Source organism: Chiroxiphia lanceolata, chromosome 10 (assembly GCF_009829145.1).
Source record: "Chiroxiphia lanceolata isolate bChiLan1 chromosome 10, bChiLan1.pri, whole genome shotgun sequence".
Lineage (NCBI taxonomy): Eukaryota > Metazoa > Chordata > Aves > Passeriformes > Pipridae > Chiroxiphia > Chiroxiphia lanceolata.
This window is the reverse complement of record NC_045646.1, coordinates 8,811,502-8,827,158: the sequence shown is the minus strand read 5'-3', so window position 1 is coordinate 8,827,158 and position 15,657 is coordinate 8,811,502. Positions and strand designations below refer to the sequence as shown.

At 39.2% G+C, this 15,657-nt stretch overlaps 1 protein-coding gene across 8 annotated transcripts; it reads left to right on the top strand.

Moving 5' to 3' along the window:
* The first annotated feature begins 5,131 nt into the window (after nucleotides 1-5,131).
* HRG (histidine rich glycoprotein) lies at nucleotides 5,132-14,857 on the top strand. Of its 8 annotated transcripts, XM_032697307.1 has the most exons (9): nucleotides 5,133-5,428; nucleotides 8,569-8,676; nucleotides 9,660-9,747; nucleotides 10,265-10,431; nucleotides 12,099-12,215; nucleotides 12,774-12,860; nucleotides 13,483-13,787; nucleotides 13,947-13,978; nucleotides 14,012-14,857. In XM_032697307.1, exons 1-9 carry the CDS (start codon nucleotides 5,231-5,233, stop codon nucleotides 14,392-14,394), a joined length of 1,485 nt encoding a protein of 494 aa, XP_032553198.1. In that variant the 5' UTR covers nucleotides 5,133-5,230; the 3' UTR covers nucleotides 14,395-14,857. The 8 variants fall into 8 exon arrangements, with proteins under 8 accessions (XP_032553193.1, XP_032553198.1, XP_032553195.1 ...); XM_032697302.1 differs by lacking the exon at nucleotides 13,947-13,978 and having other exon boundaries at nucleotides 5,132-5,428; nucleotides 13,486-13,869; nucleotides 14,002-14,857; XM_032697304.1 differs by having other exon boundaries at nucleotides 13,483-13,758; nucleotides 13,927-14,857.
* The last annotated feature ends 800 nt before the right edge of the window (nucleotides 14,858-15,657 follow it).

The following is a 15,657-nucleotide window of genomic DNA, read 5'->3' as shown; positions in this document are numbered from 1 at the left end:
ATAATTTTCCCATTTAAAGAGACTTTCAACAAAAAATTATGGTTTTGTCAAAGTATCCCGGTACTATGCCATTCAATTAAAATGTATTATTTTATTACTATAAATAAGATATAAAGAAAAGTATTATTTTACTTTGAGTGAGGAAAAAATAATATTGAAATATTGTATGGAGTTATATTCACAGCAACAATGTTTGCTCTTTCAGTTTGCAAATCTCTTATAAACATAAATTTGATATAAAGGAGTAATCTAATTGCTTTAAAGATTAAAATAAGACAAAAAGTGATGTGTGAAACACATCGACTGAGCCAAAATTACTCAATTTTAATCCCACATCATGAAAAATTTCAATATATTTTGATTTCATTCATTTCAGAGTAGAAATACATTCCAAATTGGGTAGTTCTCCAAAAATCCTAAAATTCGAATTCTATCCAATTCTTATTGCAGCTGGAGCTCTAGGCTGTGTCAGCATTCCCCTTTTTATCAAGCCATCAAATTACAGCACCTTGTTTTTCCCTTGGGAAGTTTCACCTTTTCCAGCTCAGGTTTCTCTAACATGACCAATGTGTTCTACCTCCTTGCACAGGAATCACTGATTTGCCAAAACTGGGGGCACCAGGCATTGCTCCATGTCCTCACACAGAGCACCCACAGCTGGCTTTGGTGCACCAGAGGGCAGGGCATTGGGGTAACAGCCTGTCACACTCCAGGGATTTTCAAAATGCTGGTTTTCCCCCTCTTTTCACCACACTTCCCATTTCTGCTGTTTCAGAACACGGTCCTTTTTATTAATTGTTTGCATGTTGATTCTAATCTCAGTGAGGCTCTATCAGCTTAATGACACTACTGAGGCTTATATGAACACACACAACTGGAGCACAACTGTGTGAACGTAAACAGGGGGAGTTACAGGGGATATCAGAAAGTCTGGATCCACAGTTTTGAGCATTCCATTTGGATACTGTGTAGCTTGTTCTTCAGATGAGGCTCAGAAATGACATTTGAATCAATATTTTCTCTAGCTCACATCTGGAATTTGGGTTCAAAGACTCCTCTGATTTAAAAATAAACACCAGAAGGGGTGTTTATCTGAGCAGTAACTGTATCCACAGTGCAGATCAACAAAGTATCAGTGGTCAGTGCAGAGTCATGATCGTTATTTTGGCCTTTATTTGCTGTGGCTGGTCCAGCACAGAGTCCCCTACCCAGTTTCAATGCCACTGAGGCCACTGCCAGTGTTTACCATAATTGAGTCCTGGTACTGATGTCCAAGATCAAATTCTTGAAGTGTAAGTAGGAGACTGGACTTGTACAGTTTCTGTGTTTCCTTTGTCCTCAGGACATATACCTGGATGCTGTGGCAGTCCCATATGGCATTGATATTATTAACAGCTGGTAATGTTTAGTCATCATGACTTCAAATCCTGCTGCTGATTCAGCAGATTTATGCCCATCTGTGAGTGGGGCAGCACTGCAGTGTTCTCCCTCCAGCACACCGACACGGGCAGATAAAGGCACAGGGTGCTCTGTGTCTGGTCTCCACACCTTGACTCTATGAGACAGCACTGCAGCAAGTCCTCTTAAAAACATGCCCAGGTGGTGCCAAACCTCTCCATCTTCTGGCCTGGTCTCAGCTTCAAGTCAATCTGAGCAAAGCAGTGGCAGTAACACCTATGTCCATCCAGTCACACCCCAAAGGCTCTCTCCTCTCCCAGGACTGAATTGTTAAGTGCTGCTTCTCCTTGTCCAGCAGAGAACAGGCCAGTAACACCAGGAAGCCCTCCATGGAGTCACTGGAGATGAGAAAAGGGTGGAATTCTCTATTCGCTTTTCAATTTTGTTTCACAGTTTTTCAACACTTATTGATCTTATGATATTATATCATGCATTAATATCTTGCTATCAGGGAAATGTCCAGCTTAAGTCTGGCCTGATATTTATTTCACAACATTCCAGTTTTACATGGACAGTGTTTTTTATTGAGGCACAAGATAACCAATGGTCAATGACCTCCAGGACTGTTGACACTTTTATCAGATAGGCTTTACCTTGGAATATAGGTGAGGCCTCATGAATGCAAAAAAAAAAAAAAAGGACAGTAATATTAAAGGGGTACTGAAGAATATTTGCTGGCTTATTTATGCATATGTTGGCTATGTATTTGTTCAGATTCCTTGGCTACCCTTCTCCTACACTCATCCTTGGCCAAACATAGATTTTAAAAAGCAGAGCTCCCGCAGAAGGCAGAGAGCAGTGCTCATAGCAGCTGTCCTCCCAAGAAATCAGGGATATCTGTAAATAGTTATGGCTGTACTTTAGCAAAAGAGGAATTGGTTATTGCATATTATCTCCTTTAGGTGTCAGCTCTCCTTTTCCTATCCCCCTAGAATAAAGTTCTACTTATTAAGCATTTCATATGCTGTTTTTCAAGTGTGGAAGATAAGCCTCTTTTTGATGTATTCTCCCAGATCTCTGGAGAGGGTTAGGATGGATGTTTATTACCATATCCTTAAGGTCTGAATGTGGATCACCTCTTAGTGTTGCAAGTCAAGCCTTGGTAAAAGTCATAAACAAGGTTTTGATAAGCTACTCATGAGAAATGCCATGTTTGGATAAAACTTCCTATTCCTTCCAGCAATCTGTTTACAGAGATGGCTTCATTAAAGCAAAACAGAAAACTTAAAAGTAGTATATATAAAAACAAAATAAGTTTTTAAAAAGATAAACTGGAGGAGAAGTGATAAAAATACATTATACTGACTTAAATACAGCCAATATTTAATTAACTGCTCTTACTCTGCCTGGAGTGCTTGTCCATGCAGTGCTTTAATAATACAGTCCAATCCTTCTTTTCCAAAGAAATCAAGGACAAAACTCTCTAGAGTGGGAACAGAATCTTACTTTACTTCTACAGCCAGTTTTGCAGGAATTGTACATTTTCCACTGTTTATTCAGACTGTTTCTATTTTATATGATGATCTCAGAGGTCCTTTCCAACCCATCTGATTCTATGATTCTATGACTCTATGATATTTAAAACATACATAAGCTACTGTCAAGAAAATGATCAGTGTCACAAAGAACAGCCCAGAACAAAAGAGGAAAAAAAGAACAAACAATCTGCAAACAACAGACACCTAAGGGAATCATGTTATAAATTATCTAATCCAATGCCCTTCTTCAGTATGACTGCCCATTTGAAAAAATTAACCAGTATTGTAATAAATGAATTGAGGTGCAATTTGGAACACAGCAGTGATGTATTATTTTTAACTGATGACATGTATTTCAAATGTCTTTGATTATTTAGACAACACTTATTTCACTGCTTTTTTGCCATCTTCCAGAAGAGATTCTGAATTACTCTAATGGAACTTCATAAAAACAAAACCAAAAGAAATGCCCTATTTCATTAGAACAGTGGTACATCCACCCCAGTATTCATCTCTCACAGTGGCAAAAGACAACTGTGGTTAGGAGAAACACACAACCTGCCCCTCTTTGTAAACCATTCCCCTTGAACTCTTCCAGTACCCAGAATTATCATACCCAGGACTTTAAAGAGGACTTTTCTGCTTAGTACTTCTAGGATCCATGGAATGACCAGCTGCCAATGGACTATCCTAAGCAATTTCTGCCCCTGCTGATTGTGTCTGCCTCCAGATCTTTCTGTGACAAGTTCCACAAGTTCACTACCCATTGTGAGGGGGACTATTTTTATCCATTTTCAGCTGACTCACGCTACTTTTGAGTGCCCCTGGTTCTAATATTGTAAGGTGCTCCATTTAGCTTATCTACTACCAGAGAACTGTTAACTGTGTCCTGAACTAACTATAAAAGAAATCCACTGTTTCAGCTCAACGCATTTTAAAATGATTTCCTAGACACCAGACATGCTAAAAGGTGGAATTTTTTAAAATAAGGGTTAATGAAATGAGGTAATGGTCAAGGATGATTACCCATTATATTTCTGAATGTTTCTCAAACAGTAAGTAAAAAAAACCCTTCAAGGTCAAACATGTAAACCCAAGTCACAGAATCACAGAATGGTTTCAGTTGGAAGGGACCTTGAAGATCATCCAGCTTCCAGCCCCCAAGTCAGTTATACAGCTAGCACCTTTTTCTGCGAGAAGCTAATCCAACCTTCACATCAACCAGGATATGGAAAATTCCTCACCTGAGTCTGACCTTGTCCTTTTGGACTCACATTGAATTTTTGTATTTTCTTATTCAGTGTTTGAATTTTGCATTCCATCTTCAGCCACTCCCTGACAAGCAATTACTGATGTCTTAAACTATCCTGAATAAAAGATTTTGAGTACAATGAGACAGCACCTCCTCCTTTCTGCATAGCAGAGGATATTGGTGTATGCTGTGAAAGGTATGAATCATAATATTGTAATGCATTATTTTAATACAGCAATTCTTTAAAGAAGTCTATGAAGGCTACTACAGCCAAAGAGCACACAAAACTGCTCAGATTGAGAATGCAGAGCCATCTTTATATCACTTCATGCCATGCCTAGATTACATGGGTATCAAGCCAGTCAGTCCCTTCCTGTGTTCCAGTCTGAAATGATGTAAAGCTGATAGAAGTCTGCCCTAAATTTTCTTGAGCTGGAAGAGTAGCAGGTATTCACAAAGAAGCTACAGACCATCAGCCTGTGAGTGCACTTTGACCTCTATCCCTTTTCCAACTCTGGGTGATTCCCTTGTTTCCCTCTCACTAGTTCCCTGCTAGGTAGGGATCTGTAAAAACAAGGATAAGGACAGAACCATAATTTGACCACAAATATCTCAGGATATTTTCAGTTCAACCGTTTTAGCAGTAAACAGAAGACCAAGATTATTTAACACCTGCACACATAAGTTGGACCTTCTTACTTCCAGGCTCAGCAGCACCCTGTTAGAAGTAAGTACTTTTCTTAGTAAAGCATTATTGCACAATGCCTGCATAAAGAATCACAAACAGACCCTTTGATGAGTAGTCCGGAGAGTATTATAAAGCCCACTTTCCTCAAAATCTGCTAAATCACTGTATAATCATTTACTTGCTGTTTGCAAATATTAATCCAGGGTCAAGGCAATGACTGTCTGCCATGACACTTAAATTTATATAAAACCATGCCCTTTTAGCATTCATAACTTTGGTGGATTGTTCTGATTCGAAAGCAGATTGCTGGCTTTATCAGGGCATGGGCAGAAGTGACCTAAAACTGCAAACAAAATGCTGCTTCTAGCTTCAGCTTTTTTTCTAACACTACTGCAGTGTTCTAATGCCCAAAACAAAGCAAGCTTTACACCTGCAGACTGTAACACCATTGAGACAGATGCAGGAGTGGCCCTGGATTTGGTCAACAAACACCGCAGAGATGGTTATGTTTTTGGTTTATTCCGTGTTGCTGATGCACATGAACTACATACAGTAAGTATCAATTTAAAGGTTGATTTACACAAGATTGTGATTTTTAAATAATGAGCCAGGTCATTAAAAGCTTATGTTTATTGCTTTTAATGTTGATGTAATTCAGTGAATCAGCTGTGATTTACACTACCTCAGTACTCATTTGTGCATGATTTATTGCACGTAAGCTTGATTTCAAACGATCCTGAATGCCCTCTATTCTCTTGGCCAGCAGGATGTTGGCATAAGAGTTGCTCTGAACAGCTTTATACAACACTGGAAATTAATCTGTCCTGTCTGTTGTCAAGTTTCAGATGTTATACTCAAAATTTATATTGGGAAGGTTTCTTTAATCCATGAATGTCTAACACTAACTAGACCAATGTATCCTGCAAGACTAGTATTTTGTTATTATCTTAATTTTGGAGATAGTTGGTTAACTGGCAGGAAGGGAAAAAGGCAGAGAAAGCCAAAGGAGTTGCCACTCTGCAAAACAGGGGAGGGGCTGGATAGAGAATCCATAGCTGTCATTTCCTTTTTCCTTCCTATTTCTATTTCTGTTTCCTAGAAGAGGATACATAAGCCTTTCTCAATGACTGCCTAAATGCCAGAACAAACTGACAGTGGAAAAAGCAACAGAATACAAAATTTCTTTAACTAGTATGTAAAAGAGACCAAGGACAGGCAGATTTACTAATGCACGTGGTACCCTTTGGCTGCTTGGCAATGAAGTTGCATCCAGACACAGAGTGTTTCAGAAGTGTGTTACACATCTCAGCGTGGCAAAAGGAAAAACAGGCTAGTTTTTGATGAAACTGCTTAATATTGCCTGCTGGACAAGTAAAGCTCAGGAAGTGACCCAAAACCCAGGTTACCACAGGTCTTCAGGTATAATTTCAAAAAACCTGATGGACTATTTTGCTTTTCAAAGACAAGGATGTGGCAAGTGATAGCATTGAGTTTTATGCAGTAGCCAGGCAGTTAAAGTGCTCATATAGGAAGGAATCAGTGCATTAAGTTCTGCATTAAGAGATTTCAATCCTCAAATCTCCTGTCCCTGAAGAATGCTGCTGCCATGCAGCAATGTGTGTGCCACTCCTGTGAAGTGGAGCTACTGGGCAGTAAGACATGCAAAATTCATTGGATAAATGACAAAACCTACAGTTGTTTCTAAACAGAAAAATCTCAGCGTTTCTACATTTTAAGCAATTATTGACTATATAAACCCTAGAACCATAATTTGGAACAGGGACCAGCACTGAGGATTCATGCTTCCAGATGTATTTATAAAAGACCAAAACATTATTTTTCTTATGCAATAGTGTGAATCAGGTCTATCACATCAGCCCACTCAAAAACCTAAGCAGAGCAATTCCCAGCAGCCAGATCTCTACTGGGTTTACATGGGAGTTCTAGAAGCATAAGATACTCAAGTATCCACAACAGAACAGTTCTAGGCTTGTGTAGTGCCAGAGATGCTTTTAAAACAACCAAGAAGGCACCATGTAAGAATTTTTTTTTCCCCCCAGAGCTATCCAGCAGATGAACAGAGGAATTTTCTACTGTATATTTGGAGGTAGAGATTTACTGTTACCCAAGATCTGCTTTAGGTTTTAGTGAATCCAGATGCTTTCTGCTGAAGAAAAAAAGTATTTGCCAGGGATGAATTGGCTTTTTCAGCATTTCACAAGTTCGGATGACAAAGTGCGTCACATATTTAGTCATTTCAGTTTTAGAGGATTCCTAGTGAACAGCACGTTTCACAAAACATGTCTTAACTATCTTACCTTTCTGTTCAGTGCAATTCCACAAATACTAATCAGAAAATAGTGTTTCTCACTGTCTCTGTCCTCTGTCTGAATTTTAACAATATGTTGACAAGCAGTTTGAAATTATTGAGATTTATAAAATAAAATAGAAGTACTAACTACCCCTAGGCAGAGAATAAACATGTGGCTAGTGGGCAGGACGTGTGTCCAGGACAATTTTATTCTTTTCCCAATTCTGCCATTGAACAACTTATGTCTTTGTGCAATCCACCTAACCTCTATTTTAAAATTAGAGACAACAGTAAGATATATGTATACTGCAAAGCTAGTGTTTAACATGACACTGGTGAACTCTCATTATTAAAAATATCACACTAGACTGCAGCAATTCTTTCTCAAGGTCTTGTCTATACAGAAACACTGAAAAAGGAACCTGAATGGATGAAACCTCATAAATCCTGAGGACATTTATTCACAGTGAAGGGCTTTGCATGATTTTATCTAAATGACAAAATAAAATACGTATGTGTTCATTCTGAATGTCCATACAAGGGCTGAATGAAGCTTAAATAATTCATTCCAAATGTGAATTAAGATTCATTCCCCTGCAGAAAAATAAAAAACTGCTTCTGTGGGCCACCAAAAATTCTTAGCGCCACATCCCATTACACTGGCAGCCAAATTCAAATTTTAATTCTTCATCCTATTCGCTCAGGAGATAGAATATACTAGAAGAATTTCAGAGCTAAGGCTCCTGACTTTGTAGGGATTATTACGGCTTTGTTGTGTCACTCCCTGAATAAACTGATCAGGAAGCAAAGTTCTGAAAGAGTATCTGATCACTAAAGTAATTTGAAATGGATGTAGCTATGTAATTGGCTGCCTACACAACTGATGTCCTAATAGAACAATGTTCTATGTGAAAATCAGAAAGAGGGAATGGCAACTTTTTAACACTGACATTTTCCCTACTTGATGAATGCCAGGTGAACAACAGACTCTTCTCACAAGGTCTCAACAAGAGGATAAGAGGCAACAGTTACAGTGGCAGGAAGGGAAATTCTGAATAGATATAAGACTAAAAAAAAATCATGGAGAAAATGGTTAAGTACTGGAATGGCCCAGAGAGGTTGTGGAACGTCTGTCTTGGTGATACACAGAATGCAGCTGAAACTTTGAAGTTTTAGCTTTGCCTTGAGCAAGTGGCTGGGCAAGATGACCTCCAAAGCTCCCTTCCAGCCTGAACCCTTTCTACACTTGTCAGCTCAGGAAAACCTTACTAGAGAACTGGAGAAGCTTCATTAAAGATTAAACATATCAACCTTGCAAAAAGTTTCTTTCAGATCAAACTTCTTGTCTACAAACTCTCTTTTACTCACACTTCTCTTCCAGGGAAATTCATCAGTCCTCTACCTAACTTTGGATGTGCTGGAAACCGAATGCCCTGTCTTATCCAGGAAACACTGGGAGTCCTGCGAATACAGCGACACATATCCCATGGCAAGTAATGGTACCCACACCGAGTCATACACCAATAATGCATTAACCTGATCTTCATCTGAACTGCCCAGAAATTTGTGTCACAAAATCTCTAAGTGAAGACTGAGCTTTAATATGGCTTATTCTAAAATAAAATCTATTTCATTCTAGAGTTGTTAAACATAAGCTAAAGGCTTGGAAAGGGGTTGACTCTTCAAATAAGTGTAGCTTTATTTAACTAGTAGTCTCAAAGGAACTATCCTCCACATTCCACTGCTTGTAGCAGAACTTATGTTTTAAGGGTAATTTGCTGACAACTAAAGGGCACTGGAAATTATTTTTTAAGCATGTTCCTAGTATATGAGCCAGAAATACCAGCGGTGTATTTTGTCAGTTTTCTGTCATAGCATTTGTGGTCTGACAATGTGAAATATTGGTAGTGTCAGTACACGAATGACATACAGCAATACCTGCCCTTTCTTTTTTTCTAGTCCAATGAGGCAGTCTGGGACCAGAACTCCCAGTCCAAAACTTTATTTAAATAGGAGAGTTGTGTTACTACAACAAAAGACAAAGCAGGAAGGCCATGAGGAGAGAAGAGAAGGCATTTACTCTTTTTCTTAAGATGGGGAAAAGGAATGGAAGAAAAGGTCCATCCACCTTTTGATAAAGATTTATGAACCTGACATTCTAACCTCCCCTGGTAACTAGTATTATCTTACTGTAAATAAGTATTAGGATGGCTGAGAAGGCTGGTTCAGTTTTCCATTGTCTACTCAGTCATGCACTCTGAGAACTAAAATAAAGGCTCTTGTAAAGGGAGATCCCATTTTATCTGAAGACAAATTTTGAGTGGTACCAGATCAAACATTCCATTAATGACCACATCTGTTATTCTTGGAGGTACCTGCACATTAAAAGCAGGTATAATTTCTATGATCGCCTACATCCAATTAAATCCAGTGAAAATAACATCATAATCATGTATTCTTTTTTCCTCTCAGGACTTTGGGCAATGTAAGATTATCACATATACGAACCATCTGCTGAAGAAACCTCAACTGTATGGATTTAATTGTACCTTAAGTCCAGGTAAAATAACCACTGTTGTAAGCCAACACATACCTCAAACCAGCCCTAGTACCAAAGCCTGTGCACCACTAGTGTATGGTAACCGTAACAGATCCATTCATCTGCTTGCAATTCATATTTTAGATAATTCAAATGGAATGTTAAGAATGAATAATAGAATTAAGGTTACCCTACTCTTCTAAACCAGACTTTATTGATGTCAGATGATATCACCATTCCAGCCCACCAAAACATCATAATGAATATCAGGACAAATGTAAACTTGGAAAGAATGCCCATCTGGGGTGGTAAGATCCTAAGGTGTAGCTAAAAGATTTATAAGAATATTCATTTTCATGGGTTTGGGGTTTTTTCATGTCACATGACAAATCCATATTTGGGAGTGAGGGACAGGTATTTCAATTCCAAAGAAATGCTGCATTCCACTTTCTCATTATGAGTTCACATTAAAGGCACAGGGACGCTCCCAAGAGTATTAATATCCACTGCAATATTAGTAAATTCTCTGTTTTTACAGTTCCACCTGATTTATTAGAGTGCAAAGATTGTCCTGTGAAAATTGAAGTCTTAGAAGTCACGGAGCAACATAAAGATATTGCTACAAAGGCCCTGAAGAAATTCAAGATAGAAGGTAACCACACAAACTACTTCGCTGTGGACAAAGTTGAAAGGGTTTTAAAGATGGTAAGTGGCATTTTGTCCTAGAATTACTTATAAATGACAAAATTTTGTGAGCAGCTCCAAAACCATGGGACCAGAGCTCAAATCCTTCTAGGAACAGACCTACCAGCACAAATCATCTGCTTAAAATTGAAAGTCCTATTTCTGCAAAGACTTGTCATCAACTTCAATTTAGGCATATGAAAGCAAAAGGATTTCTTATTCACTAAAAGCTATGGCAGTGTGACAGCATTCAAAATTCAGAATCTTCTTTGTGTGCAAATTTTAATTTTGAATGCCTATTTACCTATCTTATCCTAACACACATGAGTTTATTTACTACTGACCAGATGGACAGTCATGTATTATCATAGTCACACATTTTGTCAAAGAAAGACAATTTTTTACTCTTAGAATATTTAGCTCAGGGGAACAACACAGTGGAAATTCAGAAGTCATTTTGACTCTCTGCTGCAAAGCAAAGCAGCACTGAGAGCTCTTTGGGATGGGAGGTGAATTTGTATCTATGCTGTACCTCTTGAAGAACTTCTGGCTCTGGTAAATAACTCCATATTTGAGTGATGTCAACATGAAGACTTATTCCTTGGCCGATTTGAAGTATAACCCTCACAGCACCAAAATTTTTTGGTGGTAGATACTGGAGGCATTTACTGAAACAGCACAGGATCATTCTGCCAACATGTATCAACTCAGGACACCTCTGTAATGAAGTCCCACAGCCCCTACCATAACACATGTTAATCTTGGAAACTGCCTAAATTACAGCAGGCAAACCCCACCTTCCTGCAGCTTTTAATATTGCTCAGAAACCTGACAGTGTTCCACACTGTAGCCCCATGCAGGATATACCCCCACTCCCATTTAGCAAATGGCTGTTTCCAGATTGCCTGGATACATGTATTTCTCCCCAAACATTTTGTTTTCAGCTACATGGACATTTTAGATTGTACCACTGGATTTTAACAGACTGCATAACACTCAGAAACTATTAATTACAATAAAAAACTCTACCATGAAGTATGTGCATCCGCTATTAACCAGTTTAGTTAAACTAGTGAAACTTGTGTGCACACACATGCTATGGGCACCTTTAACACAGACTTGAAATAAAGTACTGTTACAGTTGGAAATTAAAATGAAACACCTCCTTATAGATTTTAATAGGATCACAAAGGCCTTCTCCCATATTCATAGGGAGTAATGCCTTCTCTATGAGTAATGCCCCTGTCATGAAAGAAAGCAACAATCTCACAGGTTTCTCCCCAAATTAACATCAGAACTGTAATACTCTGCACCTCCATCACTGGAAAGGGGTGGTTGCCATCCAGCAGATCTCTCTATTTTCACAGGAACAGCAGTTCAGTTTCAGGAGGACTCTAAGGACACTACTGCCTAAAAACACAGGCTGTAAAAGTAACAGCTTTTATAACACACACATACTAGACAAAGAATTAAAGCAAGCATTTCTGGAACTTGTGAGGGTGGGAGGAAAGTAAGGTATAAATTATCTAACCTGTTTTCCTCACTGAATATGTGTATTTGAACAGGACAGGAAAGGAAAGCATGACCTAGATGGGATTTTGACAACACGATGAAATATGGTTCCTTTGAAAATTACAGGATTTTAAATACACTTAGTTACTGTTTTTTGTTTGACCTCTTGGTTTCAGACTGGCTCCCGGGAAGGTCACATTTTAGGATTCTCTATAAAGGAGACCAACTGTTCCAAAACTGTGCAGCAAGAAGATCAGGCACTGGATTGTGATTTTCTCCATGACTGGCATGCTGTAAGTAAAGTCTTAGAATAAGAACTGATAGACTGGATGGGACCAGGAAGATTTTACAAATATATTTCCAAATGTTTCTTATAACCATGAACCCAAACTCAAAATTAAAGATCCAGCATATCCAAGTCCAGATCCTAATTTTATAGCTGCTCCTTTTTATTTTATAATGAGGCAGTTTGAACTCTCAGATCTAAATGTAACTGGACTCTGGCACATTAGAGGCCTAGAGCTTTTCAGGTTGTGTCTGGCTTCTGTAGCTGGCCAGTTTCTTAGACTTCAAAAGAGAAGTAAGATGGGGAGTAGAAGCGCTCTAGATGCACACAGTGAAATGGTCTTCACAGTCAAGAATCCTTAAAAATGGCACATATTTTAATCATTATTAATTGCTGGCAAGCCTTGGCCAGAAAGCTCAGAATTTAGCTAAGCTATGTGAACACACTTAGGTGTCGAGGGAACCAGCCTCACTTGTAAAATGTTGAACTTTCAGTAGCTTCTATTAACTCCATCACAAGAACCCAGATGTACGTTGCAGTTCTTTTTTCCTTTTCTTTTGCTTAGCACATGGGATTCTGCACAGCAAGAGTTATAAGTGATGCAGATGAACCTGATGGAACAGATATAAGTTGTGAAATCTACCATCCCTGGGTATGTACTCACTTGTGGACACATCTCTCGCTATATCCTCGTGCAGGTTACAGCAACCTCGCTTAGTCCATGCTGGTAGATGATTGTAACAGTTGTTTATGCCAATTTATTATTGCCTGGGTGTGATGCAGCATGTTGGGACTGATTGACCTTTGAGGTCAATCAGAAAATGAACTGGAATTGAGTTGTCACTACTACTCCCTCCAAGTCTTCTCTCAGGTCAATCACTTGACTTAGTTTAAGAGAGTAAAGATTGGCAAACAAGTTCAAAGTAATTTTAAAAAGCAAGAGAAGGGGAGATGATCTTTATCATATTTGGTATTACAGTTTATATTACAATAGCTACCTTATTGTGGGTTTTATTTTGTTTTGATCCATCACAAATGTTTCTCAGCTGGTTATATAATTTTGATATGGTATATTATTTCCAGAAGATTTTCAGTAATTTGGCATTTTTTCATCTACTCCTTCCATCTTGAAAAAAAATGCAGGTTTTTTCCTTAAAGGTCATCAGAGCTATAAATGCAGACCTACTAACTCCCACCTCTCTCTTTCTCATCACTTTCTTCTGTCCTATCAACACCTGACTTAATACTTCCTCCTCTGGTGTTTTTATAAACAGCAGCTTGGCTTTGGGCGAAAAGGCAAAGGTGGAAAACCACACAGACATCCCCATTTCCGTCATCATTTTGGTCACAGACATCATCATGGACATCATCACAGACATGAACGTCCACCCTCTTCTCAGCCCAGACTTGAAGACCCTGAGCATAGCCAAAACTTCAACAAGGAAGATCAAGACAGCCATGAAGGACCTGCTCCTTCTTCTCTCCCTCCTCCCCATGATGAACCAGGTCATCACTATCCTCCTCACCATCATGGACCACACTGTCCTCCTCCTCCTCCTCCTCATGGACCACACTGTCCTCCTCCTCCTCCTCCTCCTCATGGACCACACTGTCCTCCTCCTCCTCATGGACCACACTGTCCTCCTCCTCCTCCTCCTCCTCATGGACTACACTGTCCTCCTCCTCCTCCTCATGGACCACACTGTCCTCCTCCTCCTCCTCCTCATGGACCACACTGTCCTCCTCCTCCTCCTCCTCCTCATGGACCAGATCACCCTCATTCTCCTCACCACCATGGACCACATCACCCCCATCCTCCTCACCATCACGGACCACATCCAGGACACCCTCCTCATCACTGTCATCACCATTACAGACATCACTGCAACAAGACAAGCATGTCAGGAAAGTATTTTCCATGCCACATGACAGGAACTATCTATCGCATTCCAGTTCTAAATCAGCAGGATTCCCTCACACCTCCCAGTGCAAACTTCCTCAAGCTATCCCAGTTCAACACTCACTCTTCCAGCACTGGTGAAGGACTAAAGGAGATGCCAGAAGATCCAGGTTTTCCATACCACCCTACACAATCAGAATCATGCCCAGGAAAACCCAAACTTGTTCTTCCAAAAATTTTGCCGTTATTTCCCCAGAACTCCCTGGCAGAAAATTCTCCAAAATGACCCCAGAGAAAGATGTTCCCGGCTTGAGAGTTGCAGGACCAATGGCAGTTCTTCAGTGAATGAAAACAGCACATGGAGAAGGGGGAAAGTATTCAGTTTCTAGGGAGGAGAAGCATTGAAAATAATCATTAAGCATTCCAACTTGTGTCTTCATTCTGGCTATCTCAGGCTCCACTGTGACTGAAAGGCTCAAAATTCTGAGTCCCTCAGATACTGTGAATGGGTAAAAAACTCGCCAGTAAACAATGTTCCTTCAGTTCTAACTGAAAGGAATTCCCTAATAGTGAAAACTACCACCTAAAATCTTTAATTTTGTCATCATTCATAATTATAATGTACTTCTCAGAGGAATCTGACCTACAGGAAATTCGACTGCCTTTCACAAAAAATGATCCATGGCACTACATTCATGCTTTATACAGACTAAAAAAAAAATAAAAATATGCAAGAATTTTTCTCTTGACAAAGTTGCCTAAGTTTTGTCTTTTTTTTTTTTTTTTTTACTATGGATTTTTAGCTATTAATATTAAACTAATAAATTATAAACTATTAAGCTATTTAAACATCCATGAAGCAAACTCTAGTATAAATTCACTAATGGTGTTTGGGTTACCACCTTTACCTAGAAAAGGTCTGAGAACAGTTAATGACTTGCAGTCTCACACTGCAGGGTGGCCCACACAGGTGCTTCCATTGCTACAGCTGCTGGTGGTGATACCCAGAAATACTGCAGTCAAGGACAGCCCTTTTCAAATAGCTCATAATTGCTCTCAGGGGAAGAGGAAAGCAGATGCATGTAACAACTCTTTCATGTAAATGTTTTCTTTATCACTGAACCTTCCTCAATGGAAACTGAGTTGGGAGGAGCAAGAAGCAGGAATAGTGGTGCCTCTTTATACTCCAGCCCGGATCAAGGTTGAGTCCATTCTGACAGTCCCAGGACCCAAGGAGCTGGTTCAGAACACCTATCTCATAAGCAAGAACTTGGGATTAATCTCAAAAAATTAGTAATTTCATCCTCAAAATAGCTATTTAACAGCATAAAGTGAAAAACAGTCTTAGGGCTACATTGAAGGAAAAGAAACAAATGGGTACTTAGTATAACTGAATGATGGTTGACTAACTTTTAGAAGTCTGTCAACATGTATAAACAATCTTATTTCTGGCACAGTTTATCCATAGTCTCTACTAAAGTTCATTTTCTTTAATCAAAACTTGTAGCAAGTGTGGTGGGTTGACCCTGGCTGGGTGCGAGGTGCCCAC